The 17,027-nt window shown below is 44.6% G+C and overlaps 2 protein-coding genes across 3 annotated transcripts in view; both read left to right on the forward strand.

Moving 5' to 3' along the window:
* The window catches only part of LOC139468460 (uncharacterized), a 36,327-nt gene extending 19,564 nt beyond the window's left edge, over positions 1-16,763 (forward strand). For both annotated transcript variants that reach the window (XM_071250428.1, XM_071250427.1), the window contains one exon: positions 13,474-16,763. In XM_071250428.1, the coding sequence (XP_071106529.1) occupies positions 13,474-14,325 (852 nt within the window). In that variant the 3' untranslated portion in view covers positions 14,326-16,763. The remainder of the gene's footprint in view (positions 1-13,473) is intronic.
* Positions 2,078-3,030, forward strand: LOC139467776 (coagulation factor V-like). Its single transcript, XM_071249283.1, has 2 exons — positions 2,078-2,673; positions 2,727-3,030. The coding sequence occupies exons 1-2, from the start codon at positions 2,078-2,080 to the stop codon at positions 3,028-3,030; spliced, it is 900 nt and encodes a 299-aa protein (XP_071105384.1).
* Positions 16,764-17,027: the final 264 nt, after the last annotated feature.

The following is a 17,027-nucleotide window of genomic DNA, read 5'->3' on the forward strand; positions in this document are numbered from 1 at the left end:
GTGTCAGGAGATCTTGGCTACATCAAGAAGAGAAGGGACATTTTGTGGGAAATCGGTTCAACTGGAAGCGCTCGTTACATCTCCAACATTATCAAATATCAACTGCCGCTACTATGATGTGCTGACCTGGTCCCTGATGTTTCTTAGGGTATAATTACCTTATCAGGTAAAATTGTACATAACGGACGCTATCGAAATGATGATGTGGCTTTCGACCGAGAACCATACATCTATCCTTTGTGTAAAATAATGTGTAACTGATCGTTTTGAACACCATTAGCATGTGTAGCGCATGCGCAACGCGCGGTGTTAGGTACAGACATATATTACAGATAGGTCATGTTGGATGCTGTCGCCGATGTTCGCTGACCAATTTGTTCACACAGACAGGTAGCTCTCTGTTTTTTTGTGCTCGTATAGACTGTGCGCGAGGTAAACGGTGCGATGTGGGTGAACGGCGTGAGGTGGGTTAATGGTTTAGTTGTGGATAGGCTGTCAGAGATGGATGAATGGTTACGTTGTTGATAGACGGTGTGATGTGGTTAAATAGTTTTGTTGTGGGTAAACTATGTGATGTGGTTAAATGGGTTTTTTGTTGGTAGACTATGTGATGTGGTTAAATGGATTTGTTGTGGATATACTATGTGATGTGGTTAAATGGTTTTGTTGTTGGTAGACGGTGTGATGTGGTTAAATAGTTTTGTTGTGGATAGACGGTGTGATGTGGTTAAATAGTTTTGTTGTGGATAGACGGTGTGATGTGGTTAAATTGCTTTGTTGTTTGTAGACGGTGTGATGTGGTTAAATAGTTTTGTTGTGGATAGACGGTGTGATGTGGTTAAATTGTTTTGTTGATAGACGGTGTGATGTGGTTAAATGGGTTTTTTGTTGGTAGACTATGTGATGTGGTTAAATAGTTTTGGTTTGGATAGACGGTGTGTGAATGGTTTTGTTGTTGGAAGACGGTGTGATGTGGTTAAATAGTTTTGTTGTTGGTAGACGGTGTGATGTGGTTAAATAGTTTTGTTGTGGATAGACTGTGTGATGTGGTTAAATTGTTTTGTTGTTGGTAGATGGTGTGATGTGGTTAAATAGTTTTATTGTTGATAGACGGTGTGATGTGGTTAAATAGTTTTGTTGTTGGTAGACGGTGTGATGTGGTTAAATGTTTTTTTTGTTGGTAGACGGTGTGATGTGGTTAAATAGTTTTGTTGGTAGACGGTGTGATGTGGTTAAATAGTTTTGTTGTTGGTAGACGGTGTGAGGTGGGTGAATGGTTTTGTTGTTGGTAGACGGTGTTATGTAGTTAAATTGTTTTGTTGTGGATAAACAGTGTGAGGCGGTTAAATGGTTGTGGGTAGACGATGTAGTTGTGGGTAGACGATGTAGTTGTGGGTAGATCATGTAACTGTTGGTAGCCGTGGACGGACGAGACATTGCAGTACTGCGAGGGCACAGAAGCAAGTGGAACGTGCCACTGAAGTGTGAGAGGCATCACGCCAGACCCGAGTTCTGTCTCTGTATTCAAGGGAGCACAAAGGCAGAACTTGCGGAATGTGGTTTGTATTCATGTCAGTGATTGTGAGCGTGACGGGCGTACGCACTGGGCGTGGTCCACCTAACTGGCCCACCAATGTAGCGCATATTCAACACATTTCTCTTAATAGTCAATACATAGTCTCATATATGCTTAGCTCACCTGACTCAATGACAAGTGAGTTTATTTCCTGGACTGGTTCTGCGTCAGACGTGCGCCGAGCATCGTAAACATCTTCTTGTTAGAAACCACTGGACCAGCTTCACCCCCTCGGCAACGTATTGTGAAAACTATTTACGATCAAAACTCGGCCATTAAAGTGTAATGAAATAGGTGTATAGTACGTCTACAGTAAGTAATGGGTCTCAACGTTTATGTTGCAGTTTCTTGCTATAGTCTTTACATTTTCACCTTGATCTGTCCCTTGCACAACCATATTGGAAGCTGACACTTCTTATGGCCATTACTTGGCAATTGTATTTTAAAATGTAATGGTATTTGGTACATGTGTAGATTGACTGGTGTAAGATTGATATCTACATGGACTGGCGTAAGACTGATATCTACCGTGACCTGTGTAAGACTGATATCTACCGTGACCTGTGTAAGACTGATATCTGCATGGACTGGCGTAAGACTGATATCTACCGTGACCTGTGTAAGACTGATATCTACCGGGACCTGTGTAAGACTGATATCTACCGGGACCTGTGCAAGACTGATATCTACCGGGACCTGTGTAAGACTGATATCTACTCGGACCTGTGTAAGACTGATATCTACAGGGACCTGTGTGAGACTGATATCTACCGGGACCTGTGTGAGACTGATATCTACAGGGACCTGTGTAAGACTGGTATCTACCGGGACCTGTGTGACACTGATATCTACCGGGACCTGTGTAAGACTGATATCTACAGGGACCTGTGTGAGACTGATATCTACCGGGACCTGTGTGAGACTGATATCTACTGGGACCTGTGTGAGACTGATATCTACCGGGACCTGTGTGAGAATGATATCTACCGCGACTTGTGTGAGAATGATATCTACCGGGACCTGCGTGAGAATGATATCTACAGGGACCTGTGTGAGAATGATATCTACCGGGACCTGTGTGAGACTGATATCTACCGGTAACTGTGTGAGACTGATATCTACCGGGACCTGTGTAAAACTGATATTACAGGGACTGGTGTAAGACTGATATCTACCGGGACCTGCGTGAGACTGATATCTACAGGGACCTGTGTAAGACTGATATCTACAGGGATCTGTGTGAGACTGATGTCTACCGGGACCTGCGTGAGACTGATATCTACAGGGACCTGTGTAAGACTGATATCTACAGGGATCTGTGTGAGACTGATGTCTACAGGGACCTGTGTGAGACTGATATCTACCGGGACCTGTGTGAGAATGATATCTACAGGGACCTGTGTGAGACTGATATCTACAGGGACCTGTGTAAGACTGATATCTACAGGGGCTGATGTAAAACTGATATATACAGGGACCTATGTAATACTTATATTACTCTCGGTATTATATGATGTTATCTGGTATACGATAACACCAGTGTTGAACTAGCAGTGTCATCCAGCAGGAACTATTTTCACCAGCTCCCCATATGGACACAATGTCTACCTGCTAAAAAAGTACCTTCTTAGGTTGCAAATATGTTCAGAAACTTACTAGTAGATAAAAGGCACGTATGGGTGTGTCAGTTAACAAATATGGCCAGACATAGTTTGGCCCAGTATGAAAATGGGACAGTTTACACGAGAATTGTATTTATACGCGGTTTTGGGGGTTACTTGACAAAGTAAAATAACGCGGTGAACATCAGTTATTTGTTAAAAGATATTTCATGAAAAAATGTTACATCGTCTGCTACCTTAGTGCTAGCATCATATATTAGCAATAAAACAAATGTTTCATGTTCGCCAAATTTCGTATAACTATCATATTTGAAATAAGGGTCACACTGTGCTGGATAATCTCTATATCTGTAGCCAAATGGACAACGTGTGTCTTTGGGGAAAATGAGGGCGGTCGGGTGGCCTAGTGGTTAAAGCGTTCGCTCGTCACGCCGAAGACCCGGGTTCGATTCCCGACATGGATACAATGTGTGAAGCCCATTTCTGGTGTCCCTCGACGTGATATTGTTGGAATATTGCTAAAAGCGGCGTAAAACCGTACTCACTCACTTTGGGAGAAATGACAACATGTGTCATTACGCTAACTGTGTTTGATCGCCATTTGGTTTCAAGTAAACCGGTTGACATCGGTATGATACGTGCCCTGTGTCGCATTGAGGTACTAGACATGAACAACACACGTATGCTGACCCTGCAATCAGCAAATCTGAGAACATCTGTTATATAAATCCTGAATTTCAGAAGAAATGAGGTGATATTAATTCCCCTTTTATTGATGTAATGTCCGCCAAATTCCCACCCTGGCCCAATAGCATTGACACACACAGCTGATAGACACGCAGACCTGCAGGTGCTTGTCTACCCGGATGTAGGCTGGGGCGTGTCTAGTAGCTACAACAGGATACTCCGATGTCAGATCACAAGAATTCCACAACTCCTTTTTCATCCGGGACGATGCAACTATTTATTCCTTATGTTTGCGAGTATTTTGATCTTTGGTTTTCGCTGGACTCTCAAGTTGATACATGTACAGGTGACTTTAAAACACCCGTGTCCAACGTTTCTCTTTATTTAATTGTCATAGACTGTGGTGATATTTAAAACGCAGTTCAACATACAAACTACGTTAACAGCACGATTGCCGTCATTTTGGCGTGACCACACACACACAGACACGCACACATCATACACACATTGTGAAACCACTTACCATGAACCTCCTCTGTGGTCTAGTGGTAAAGCGTCCGCCCGGAGAGCGGAAGGTCCGGGGTTCGATCCCCGGCCGCGTCATACCAGACGTTAAAAGATGGTACTTGTTGTTACCCTGTCTGGCGCTTGGCAATAAGGGGCTAAAACAATGACTGCTCGGAGTCAATATACTGTGTCTGAGTGAGGTATTCATGTTAAACTGCAGCATGGTATCTCAGTGGTCTAGCACTATAAATCGGCATCAGTCCGGACTAGTACAAGCAGCCACACACACACACGTGCATGCACGTCGCTATATAAGTGCAATAATCTTGGACGCGACGTTAAACCCAATTTCACCTCACCTCACCTCACCTCACCTCACCTCACCTCACCTACCATGATCCGGGAAGAAAATAGGAGAGTGCCCTTTTTGAATGGGGTGTTCAGGATGTACATGTGACGTGTGTTGGCTTAAACGAAAGATACGACATTGTTTCCTTTTGCGAAATGCTTTTATCAACGTTCTATACATGGTATTGTCTCCAGCCTCCCATGATTCTCATGAGGCGACTAACGGGATCGGGTGGTCAGGCTCGATGACTTGGTTAATAAGTGTCAGCGTATCCCAATTGCATGGATCGATGCTCATGACATCAATCACTGGACTGCCTGGTCCAGACTCGATTCTTTACAGCCCGCGGCCATATACTAGTAGATGGAATATTGCTGAGTGCGGCGTTAAACAACAAACAAACATACACACTCAAGTCCTATGGCGAGAATGCGTGCGTAAGGTTCGTCTGGGAGGGTGTGGTCACGAGGTATCCAGGCAGATTTCAATGACATCCACTTTAACTTCTAAACGTTCAATATATACTCACCGCCAAAAGAAAAGCGAACCAGACATACAGAGAAGTATGAACGCCGAGGAGAGGTGTTCCCAAAGTGTACAAATTAATGACAAAACTAATAAGCAGTCAAGTGTAGCCACATATTGTCTTCGTTCTTATCATGATATGCTGCACGTGGTTATCAAACTTTACACGCTTATCCAGCGCGAGACAAATGGAACATCTCGACCGATGGATCTATGACGTCACATATGATGCGTTCATGAGCGTCGGTTCACACAACATACCAGTATGTTCATTGTGCGTCGAACCAATCTAATATCTCCTGAATATGGGTAATTCTCCATGTATTAACCAGCATGTATGGTATTCGCGTTTCTTTTGGCGGGGAGTACAGATGATGAGTTTCCCGGCGAAAATAGCCCGTGAGACACAAAAAGACAAGTAAATATATAGGTAAAAAATACAGAAAGTACATTATTTGTTTGTTTGTTGTTTAACCCCAAACAAACAAATAATGTACTTACTGTATTTTTTACCTCACTGGACGTGCTGAAGAAGGATAGGTTGCCCTACGGAGAAATGGTTGTATTAATATTTGACACAGTGGGTAGATCGGGCTGGGCAAGTATCATGCAGGAATTCTTCCTGCGTCTACACATGGAGCAATTGATATATCGCAACAAGTCACCGCGGCCTCGCTTGACAGGCGACAAAAGTTTGTGTCGCTCACACCAATATAGAGACGAAGTTGCGGAAAAAGTGGCTCTCACTCATATCGGTGGACACCCGGATTAGGAGCAGCTACTGTGTTATCTCAGGCCGACGTACCACAGTCGTCGGCAAGATTCTCATCCGGTGAGTAAGCTCTCGGTACACAGTTGTAAAGCGGTTCGTGTTGACGTTACAATCTTGGCAGAGTGATTATGATGCCACTTTGATAGCCGATAGGTGCACTGTACTGTCACCGTGACCCAGGCCTCCACCTCGCACACAGTCAACTTGAGTATATGCACACGCGTCCTCCCCAACCCCTCTCACTCACTCACTCACTCACTCACTCACCACTCTTCGCTGCTCACTGCGTCACAACGATAGTGAAATAAGGAATCACAATCCCTACTTAGAGAACAAGACCCGTGAAGATCCTGGTTAGAATAGGTCTTCAGCAACCCATGCTTGTCGTAAAAGGCGACTAACGGGATCGAGTGGTCAGGCTCGCTGACTTGGTTTATGCATGTCATCGTATTCCAATTGCGTGGATGGATTCTCATGATGTCAATCACTGGATTGTCTGGCCCAGACTCGATTATTTACAGACCGCCGTCATAAAGCTGGAATATTGCTGAGTGCGGCGTTAAACATTATGAAACAAACAAACAACTACACAAAGACAGCCAGGGGACGGCGCGTGGTGATGTGTAGACACCAACATACGGTACTGGGAGGCTCCTTCTCACTATGGTAATGCTACGCAGTCTACGTAGTCCACACGGACAAGAGTACTGCGGAATAGTGGTGTATGGGCTTTTTGAAGTGGGCTAACAAAAAGATCTAGACGTCTGTACACGCGGTTGAGTAATCGTTATCTTGCTCAGAGGGTGTGTGTTTGACAAGAATCGTGTCAGGCAAGGGTAGGAATATAGGACGGACGGAGAGTTATCTATGCATATTTCCAACATCGATGTGTCAATCGAGGTGAGTCTGGAGATACACAACTGTGCGTAGTTTTCATGCTTTTCTCCGAAAATTAGACTGTTGTGAAAACTGAAATGACCGCAGTTTTAAGCGTACAGTGTCACCCCAGAGGAACGTCCGGGATCACCAGCAGCGTGGTCAACACGGCTCCGGTCTGTCAGGCAGGCGACGGCGCAAAACACATTCACTAAAAACATCCACGAACATCTTCAGTGACATGTACAGGCGGTCAGACAGTACTGCCTTGTAAGTCATGATTGCGAGGTGCTGTAAGTTTGTGCTATATGGCTGTCGTCGTTGAGCGTCATTGTTGATTTCAATGGTGAAGAGGAACCCCAGCGCGAACACAGCAAGACATATAGAAAGTTTATAATGTATACCATGTTTCCCTTCCCTTTCGCCTAGCCCAGTGTGCTTGACATACAGCTGCCAGTCATGTACAACAGTGTCGTGTTGGAAGGTCAGTCGTGTAGAACATGCCGTATTGGCGTGTAGAACAGTGTCGTGTTGGAAGGTCAGTCGTGTAGAACATGCCGTATTGAGGTGTAGTAGTGTCGTGTTGGTAGGGCAGTCATGTAGAACATGTCGTATTGACGTGTAGAACAGCGTTGTGTAGGAAGGGCAGTCGTGTAGAACATGCCCTATTGACGTGTACAGTATCGTGTTGGTAGGGCAGTCATGTAGAACATGTCGTATTGACGTGTAGTACAGTGTCATGTAGAACTGTCGTGTAGAACATGCCGTATTGACGTGTAGTACAGTAACGTGTAGAACATACCCTATTGACGTGTAGTACAGTGTCGTGTTGGTAGGGCAGTCATGTAGAACATGTCGTATTGACGTGTAGTACAGTGTCGTGTAGAACATGCCCTATTGACGTGTAGTACAGTGTCGTGTTGGTAGGGCAGTCATGTAGAACATGCCGTATTGACGTGTAGTACAGTGTCGTGTAGAACATGCCCTATTGACGTGTAGTACAGTGTCGTGTTGGTAGGGCAGTCGTGTAGAACATGCCGTATTGACGTGTAGTACAGTGTCATGTAGAACTGTCGTGTAGAACATGCCGTATTGACGTGTAGAACAGGGCGTGTAGGTAGGACATGCGTAGAACAAGGGAGATAAGAGGTTATGGCTTACGGGTGTATTTATGTTACGAGTGTAAAACAAGCAGATGGTTGTTGAATGATTCAAGTTGTATATTAATGTGTGTACGTGACTACATGGTAGAGGATAATCGGAGGATACACGATTTGTTGCCTTTCGACTTGAAGAAGAATCTTACGTGGCACAGCCGTCAAGTGTAATGACAGGACGTTTTCATAACGGTACATCCACCTAGCGGGAACGTTGTCACATGCTAGCACATGCCATCGTTTAGCAGGCTGTATCGATCTCTATCGATCTGAACAGTAGTGAACGATTGGCGCGGAACACAACACATCGAAGGGCCACATAAAACAGGCAGCGCCCCGTAACTCTCATGCTGTGGTGTACCCGATCCCAGGCTTACCGATCAAAGCATTAGGGACACATGCGACAATGAGACGGGTGAGGCATTTCTTGGGTCACGGTGACATTGTTCCTAGGCCATATAAGCATGTGTTATTGAAGTCATTGGCCACTAGATTACCTATGATAGATATACCATTATGGTACACCGTACGTTAACAGAGGAGAGTGTGTCCCTATCGTTAATACCATAAATATACCAGGAATATATGAAGGCAATTTTATTTCCTAATATTTTAATTTTACTGCTTTGAAACAAACGAGGGTAATGTTTTTATAAAATGTATCTTTTGTTAAAGTTTGATTCTTTTATAATTAAGAAGTATCAAGAAGTATCCAGATTAAGAAGCATTTTGACTCGCCAAAATAACCCTAGAAACCGCGTATAGATACAATTATAGAGTTAGTAAAATAGTGCCAAATTATTTGCAGCCACGTTTGGCTGAGGGAACATCCGCACACCGCTAAACCTCTTAAACTCTTAAACTTACCGGCAAAGTTAGACAATATTTTATCGAGCTCGAAGGCAAATACATAGATGCATGGAGCTTATCAAAAGTAGTTCCAGCTAGGCCTCACTTGCATTATTTTCAGACCGTGATACGAAGTTTATCGGATTGGATTATCGCGTAAACAACAATATACGATTAATTGATGTTGCAAAGCCTTCATCGAGCTCAAACAGTAATCCATGACTGAGGTCGTCACTCACGCCCAGACCCAGGGTCTAGTCCCCATTGTGTGATGTCCGTGCTTTATCTTCCCTGGTTTGCTTGTTTATTTGTTTGTTGTTTAACGCTGCACTCAGCAATATTCCAGCTATATGACGGCGGTATGTAAGTAATCGAGTCTGGACCAGGCAATCCAGTGATTGACATCATGAACATCGATCCACGCAATTGGGATACGTTGTCATGCATCAACCAAGTCAGCGAGCCTGACCACCCGATCCTGTTAGTCGCCTCTTACGAATAGCGTCGGGAAGTGTTTTGAATGTTGCCAAATGCGGCGTAAACCATACTAAATCGCTTTGAACGGGGTTCCCAGATGGCTAATGCTAAGACACAATGTGTGGATAGCAACTTCTTTAATTATTGTAAAGGCGACGTTTCGGTATAGATCCTTATACCGTTGTCAAGCAAGACTGAATGATGGACGATGGTACAGAATATTTATTGTTGGTGGAGGATTAACAGTAACAATAATTGCATAGGTTGAGTAATGACAAGAGAATGGTACTACTGTAACAACATGATGGACAGAGAACACGAGGTGGAAGCCAATGAGACATCAAGCCAATTAAACAGGATAGGTTTACGGAGGTGTGACGATTATTGCTTAATGAGTTCATAGAAGGCAGATGGGATGAAATAGCCTTGATATCTGTTGATTGATGTCTTGTGGCCGCGAATGTGGACTGCTTCTGTTAGTTTTCTTTTAGTGAGTAAGTGAGTTGGGTTTAACGCCGCTTTTAACATTATTCCAGTCATATTACGGCGTGTCAGCTTAATGTGGGAGGAAAGCCCGAAGTGATGCAGGTCTCAGACGTTTACCACTTTGGTGAAACACACGAGCACGGGTATGGTGCTGACAAACCTAGAAACATAGTCGGGGCGAACCGGGATTCGAACCCACAATCATAGGTTTCTGGCGTGCACAGCGAATCGCGGCGCCTTAGACGACTGGGCCACCCGTGCCCCCTTTCTTTTAGTGAAGTCATGGAGGTTGGAGAGGATTTGGACGTTTTCCCATTTGATGTTGTGATTGGGGCGGTTGCTGATATGGTCCGAGATGGCTGATTTACTGTCTGGTTCGATGTTTTGTGCTCTTTGATTCTGGTGTTGATGGGGCAGGATGTTTCGCCTACGTAGAATTGTACACAGTGGCAGTCAATTTTATAAACTACACCTTTAGGCTCTTGGCGTTTGGTTGTGTTTATGCCGTTGGCTCTTAGTGGGGAAATGTAAACTTACACAGATGAGTACATATCTAAATAAGAAATATTCGCTCGCAATTTGAAGCACACTGGACGTATTGACATGTTTTATATTGATTGATAGATCGTGATCTATAAAACCTTTGCACAAAATTACTTTTACAGCACTTTAGCCCTCAGGGTTGTGTCCTAACAGGCAGTTTTAACAAGTAGTGTTGCATCGCTTAGTGTCCTTTAGTGCAGTTCAAGAAGGCGATGTGTACAAACAGCTGAGTGTCGCACGCTGTTTGTGGTGTCACAGAGTCCACACAGGATCTACAGTTGGCAGGCAATGTGTGGAGTAACGTTGTAGGCTCCGGGAAACTCAGGACAGAAGTACCGCCCTGTAAATCACAGCGCCCTCAGACAGTTCTACCAGGAAGTACACGGTGCAGAGTAGTCTACCACTGCAACCTGCTGCCAGGTACAGGTACTGGGGGTGAATACATGCGGCGGGAGTTCACCCAGAACTGTGTGTTACAGTGGGTAGTCAATTGCCAGATAGTGTATGTTGAAGATGAATTGTCTTGTGAAAATCAGACGCCTGGGTATCTACGTCATACCACACCTATTAATATCGGGCACCTGGGCATATACAGGGTATCAAATATGCAATACTAAGTGCTGCGAATGTGTGTGAATGTTGTCTGTGACCCGTGAAGATCCGGGGTAGACGAGGTCTTCAGCAACCCATGCTTGCCGTAAGAGGCGACTAACGGGATCGGGTAGTCAGGCTTGCTGACTTGGTTGATGCATGTAATCGTATCCCAGTTGCGTAGATCGATGCTCATGATGTTATTCACTGGATTGTCTGGTCCAGACTCGATTATTTACAGACAGCCGTCATGTAGCTGGTATATTGCTGAGTGCGGTGTTATACAACAAACAAACAAACAAACAAATGTTGTCTGTGTTGTGAAATATGAACGAAATGCCAAGTAGAGTTTGCCCACAGGTGAGACCGTCCCACGGCGATGCCCACATTATGCCCCGGGGAAGCGATGGCTATCATTGTGGTTCTGATGTATCGTAGCTGTAATGAAACAAGCGAGAATTACCAACGGGTGACCTGGTCATTTGATCAATTGTTACCGGTTGGACCAGTCTGGGCTGGCCAGCTTTTATTGCTTTGAAGTTGTGGAAGCGTAGCAGGCCCAGGGATAAGCTCCATAGTCGGTCAAGCGTGAATATAATAAGTATACTCGTCTTGTTTGGTCCTGTCGTTTTCTCCCGTTCCCGTCCAGTTGACTTTATGACATGGTGGCCTGCCTGTGTGCTAGAAGCTATGAGTTGAGTGTCCTCTCGGAAAGGTAAGGTATTCTCCCTGCAGTGTTTTATTGTACGATACACAACGACCACCTATCGTTTTTTTCTTATATGAGATGTTGATGTGGATAAAATGTACAAGTTTCAAACATATGTACCAAACTTTACTATTGATGACTCCCTGGATAGAATCCGACCTCGGAAATGTCAGACAAGTCCATTTTATGAACAGGTGGGTTAAGTTTGGTATATCCCGTATATTCTGACAATCCTCACGTCGATCATCTGTACCTTATCTCCCGAAACCGATTTTCATATCTCTCCCACTCATTCGACCACTGCGTTTATCTGCATACCCCAGCTACACATATGGGGAACAACTTACTAGACACGTCTCTCTCAAAAATAACGTCGTCCACTTTTCGACCTCAACAAGTGGCGAACGCATATTCGAATCTCCAGAAATGACGTCATGATAAAACTATGTTCAAACGTGAAATAAAGCACGCTTCGTTTTGTTCTTTGCGATGTATCGAGTAGCTATCCTATATTTAAGAAATAAAGAACGAGTGGGGGCTGTTTATCGTACAATAAATCCATCTGGCACCTTCTGTCTTCTGTACAAGTAGATTAATTGGCATGAATGCTTCAGCTGTGCTATGATCATTTACTCTTGTCTATGCAACTCCAGCACGCCACTGCTTGTAAAGCTGACGGCAACGGACGTGCAAGTTGATTGATTTGTGATGTCTAGAGACGTGTTAACTATCCGAAATTACTTGTAGCACGCGTCAGAAATTAAGGCCAAATTAAGCCCTACTACTGAACCGCCCTCCCCGGCGAAATGGCCTATTGTGATTCAAGTAACTTCAGGTCCAGTGGGGTAGCCGACTAGTTAAAGCAGTCCCGCATCTAGGTCTAGGGTTCGATTCCCCATATGTTGTAAAGATAATCTCTGAGGGCCCACCATGCTGGACTATTGCTAATGGCGACGTACAACCAACTCCACCCAATCCTTTACGGCTATGTTATTATGTCAGTGTCTGCGTGTAGTGTATAGGGCATCCCACAAGCCGAACTCTCCAGCAGGTCGCATCAAACGTCTTGACGACGCCCAGTAGTATGTAGCCAGACTCGTAGTACTGCGTGGGACTTTATATCTGAACACTAAAGCGTTGATGTGTCTACCTTTGAAGACAAAACACTTTGTTTCCACACCCAAGAATCAAACTAACTGTGGTGACGATGACGTGACAGTCAGTCATGTACATAAGATCATAAGTAGAGATATGTACAGTGAAGGGTTGACGAGGTGTGCTACCACGAGCAGAGTATAAGAGGACTGTTTTTACCAAAGGTTCTAATTCCAGCTGTGTGCATTTCTGAATTGGTGTAAGCATTATTCAAATATTTGTGCGTGTCCTAAACTATATATATATATATATGTATGTATATATATATATGTGTGTGTGTGTGTGTGTGTGTGTGTGTGTGTGTGTGTGTGTGTGTGTGTGTGTGTGTGTGTGTGTGTGTGTGTGTGTGTGTCCCATTCAGTCAAACAATTTAAAAACCTTCAAAAACTTAATTCTACATTTTGACATATATTATTACAGACATGATCAGGATCCTAACCAATCAACTTTTGATCAATCAATTACATTTTACAAGGCATCCTTTGCTCTCTAAGTTTGGAAAGAACTGTCATTCTATACTCTTTCCATGCTTGGGAGGAGAGTTGTTTGTTCCTTTGCTTTAGTCAGTCCTCATGGTTCCTGTCTGTTTCAGATGGCCAGGATGCAGTCGATGCAGAGCCAATGTTGTTGCTGTGCAATCAGCGTCTTCTCTGCGCTGTTCGGGATCATCATGCTGTCTACAGGAGTCTGCCTGGTGCTCAACTACCGCATCATGGAGGTCGACACGACGGGCCTCCCTCCCGAGTGGCGAAATGAGGAGGGCAAGAAGATTGTTGGTATCATCCTCATCTGTTGTGGCATAGCTGGCATGGGGATGAGCGCCCTCATCACCGTGTTGTACTTTACGGTCTGCTCACGACCCAAAACCAAACCTGCAGTAGCCCCCAGTGGCCCTGTCCCTGGACATGCAACGGGACATGGGCCGAGACATTCAACAGGACACGGAGGGGGTAAGAGCAACAACCATTCCCCCCACACAACTGATCCATATTCCACAGAAGTGAATGGGAAGCCTAACTCTAAAGGGAGACGAGGGAAGCGGTCTACAAAGAAAAGGCCACATCTTAAAACATATAAAAATAATCTGACTACTCATAGGGAAGTAATCAATGAAAGTGAACCCCGCTATGAACACTTCGACCTGGACGAGTCGTCTCAGTCTCTAGACTCATGTCAGACTGCTTCGTCCAGGACGACCAGCAGCGGGACAGCACAGGACATCATAGAGACCTCACTAAAGATCAAACAGCAGTCTGTTCCTCCTGTGATATTAAATGTGGACCATTTACCCCAGCTTCCGACTCAGGAGACTGGCATGCTTAAAACAATGCCCCCTCCCCCCATCCCCTCCGCGTCGGTCGAGATAGATTCAGAGGAAGAGGAGGTGTCACAGATAGAGGAGATTAAGAAACTGGACAAACAGGTGGCCGGGCTGTTAAAGTGATTTCTCCTGACAATGCCGTCGGTGAATGATGCTTCGAGAAGGTAACAGATGCACGCACGAATGTAGCCAACCTGTGTTTGGGTCCTCTACGAATCACACGTGTGGCACCTTCGAGGAAGTGAAAAGTAGTGGACAAGGTGTTGGTCAACTTGGTGTGTTTCTGCTGAGGATGTAATGTGCTGCTGAGATTAGGAGGACTATGGACAGAAACTGAGACAGACACTGACCACTGCCAAGTTCTGGTACTGTCCAGGGCTGGGTATGCTGAAACTAGACAAAGTACAGGACTACGCATTGATAGCATGTCTAGAAATGTACATGTATGCTCTACATGTGAGTTGAAGAGTTAGAGGTGGATCTTGGTGTTAGAGATAGACACCTGACGAGGGTTATGTTGACCTCAATTCGGTGTTGTATGGGACAATGTGACAGATGCACCGTTCACTGCTCACGCCATCAGTGCAACACAGGGATGGAGATTCTGCCCGATTGCCGACGTGTGATTATGTCGGAAGGTTCCAAGTGCTAGAGTGTGAGTGGGAGGACAGTATGGGGGTGGGAGTGGCACATAGCCTACAAGTCACCCCTATCACTCTCCTCCCCCAGGACCCAAGGACTGCAATATGTGATAATGTCTGAACAATTGTGATATTTTTAGAGATGTCATACACTCCTTGCAATGTTTCAAGAGAGAGATCGAGGATATCCATTGACAAAATCAATGCTGACTTCATCGAAAAGTACCATATTGAAATTCCGTTTGTATTTTCTTGGTTTTGTTTAAGTTTGTGTTGTCCGGTACTGGGTGTAAAAGTATGTTCATTTCAACTAGATGACTGACATGCTCGCTCTTGTGTACACATGACACCAAGTGACTCAGCAAGTGCACGTGTGACGCCCCCGGACCGTATACAGTTGTGTATACAAGCAATTGGATCCACAGGTAATCACAGAGGAAGTTGCTATGGCAACACGTGCTCTCGCTCACATCTCCTCGTCAATGTTTAGTAATGGCGATCTTGCACGACAAGCTTTTAGTCCCGACTATTTCCATTGTGATAAATGGCGACTATAGACCAAACGTGATACATCGGATTTCGGTGTTGTTGAAGAATGACTTGTTATGGTGTTCACCTTTTCCCACAATAGCTATATCTGTGAATGTTGTAAACGTCGGCAGGGGGCTGTGACCTCATTCCCGAGTCAGCTACAGTACCGAAGATTTTCTATGTTACAATCACGCTTCATATCAGTTTTGAATCTCATCAATTACATTGGTTACATAAGTTATTACATTTGCGTGGATCGATGCTCATGGTGTCAATCACTGGATTGTCTGGTCCAGACTCGATTATTTACGTCACATAGCTGGAATATTGCTGAGTGCGGCGTTTAAAACAAACAAACAAACAAACAAACTAAACGAACATAGGTTACATTGGTTGCATCCGTTACCTTGGTTACATACGTCACATTGGCTACACCGTTCCTAGGGAAATTGTTTTATCATTTAGATTTGTCTTATTTAAATTACTCCATTTGTTCATTTCTATATTCATATTTGATAGTTATATATATAAAAGTATTAATCTGTTACATGGTTGGTGACTCTCAGTTGCATTCGAGCTGTATATAATTCTTTGAACACTTTGAAGCAACACGTATGCATTGCTCACTGTCGCGGGGGCACGGGTGGCCCAGTCGTCTGAGGCGCCGCGATTCGCTGTGCAGAGTTGCGTCCCTTGGGCACGCCAGAGACCTATGATTGTGGGTTCGAATCCCGGTTCGCCCCGATTATGTTTCTGGGTTTGCCAGCACCATATCCGTGCTCGTGGGTTTTCCCAAAGTGGTACACTTACTTCGGGCTTTTCTCCCACATTAAGCTGACACGCCGTGATATGACAGGACTATTGTTATACTGTTAACCCAACTCACTCACTCACTACTCACTGCAGCAGATCCTGTTATCTTTCATATCAGATCATCCATGCGATAAACCGATGGGCGGTCGGATAGCCTAGTGGTTAAAGCGTTCGCTCGTCACGCCGAAGACCCAAGTTCGATTCCTGACATGGGTACAATCTGTGAAGCCCATTTCTGGTGTCCCCCGCCGTGATTTTGCTGGAATATTGCTGAAAGCGGCGTAAAACCGCACTCACTCACTCACTCACTGAATCACTATCAATAGTGGAGGTACCAGGCGTTCGCGAAAAGGTGAGCGTATCCTGCCCCACCGGTGGCACTTGTATCGTGCGGGGCTAATTATGTTACAAACATAGGCTATTTACGATACAGAAACACACTACCTTATGATATATATTTGCAAGAGAAAGTACACATTTTGATATATCGATAGTTTCATGAGAAGAGTGCTGGACACAGCCAGAGACACGGAGAGACGTCAATGTCGTAATGGCTGACCGAGTCGCCTGCATGGTGCCAATTCACACGTAACACTGCAGATCACGTGATGACTAACGTGTGATTGACAGATGTCACGTCTTCGTCATCGCTATCATTCAGTTCATATTGCATCTGGTTATATAAAGGATTTATCACCCATGGCAACACGCAATGCAAAATGACGTCACCGTCTCACTCAGCATCATCAACACATCGTCCGTTAGCTAAAAAAAGCATGAGCTTAAATCAACGTTTGCAGCATTGTTTTATTTCTTTTATATACATGTACTACTATATTA

The sequence above is a fragment of the Haliotis cracherodii genome, unplaced genomic scaffold (genome assembly GCF_022045235.1).
Source record: "Haliotis cracherodii isolate W230 unplaced genomic scaffold, xgHalCrac1.p SCAF_2, whole genome shotgun sequence".
Classification (NCBI taxonomy): Eukaryota; Metazoa; Mollusca; class Gastropoda; order Lepetellida; family Haliotidae; genus Haliotis; species Haliotis cracherodii.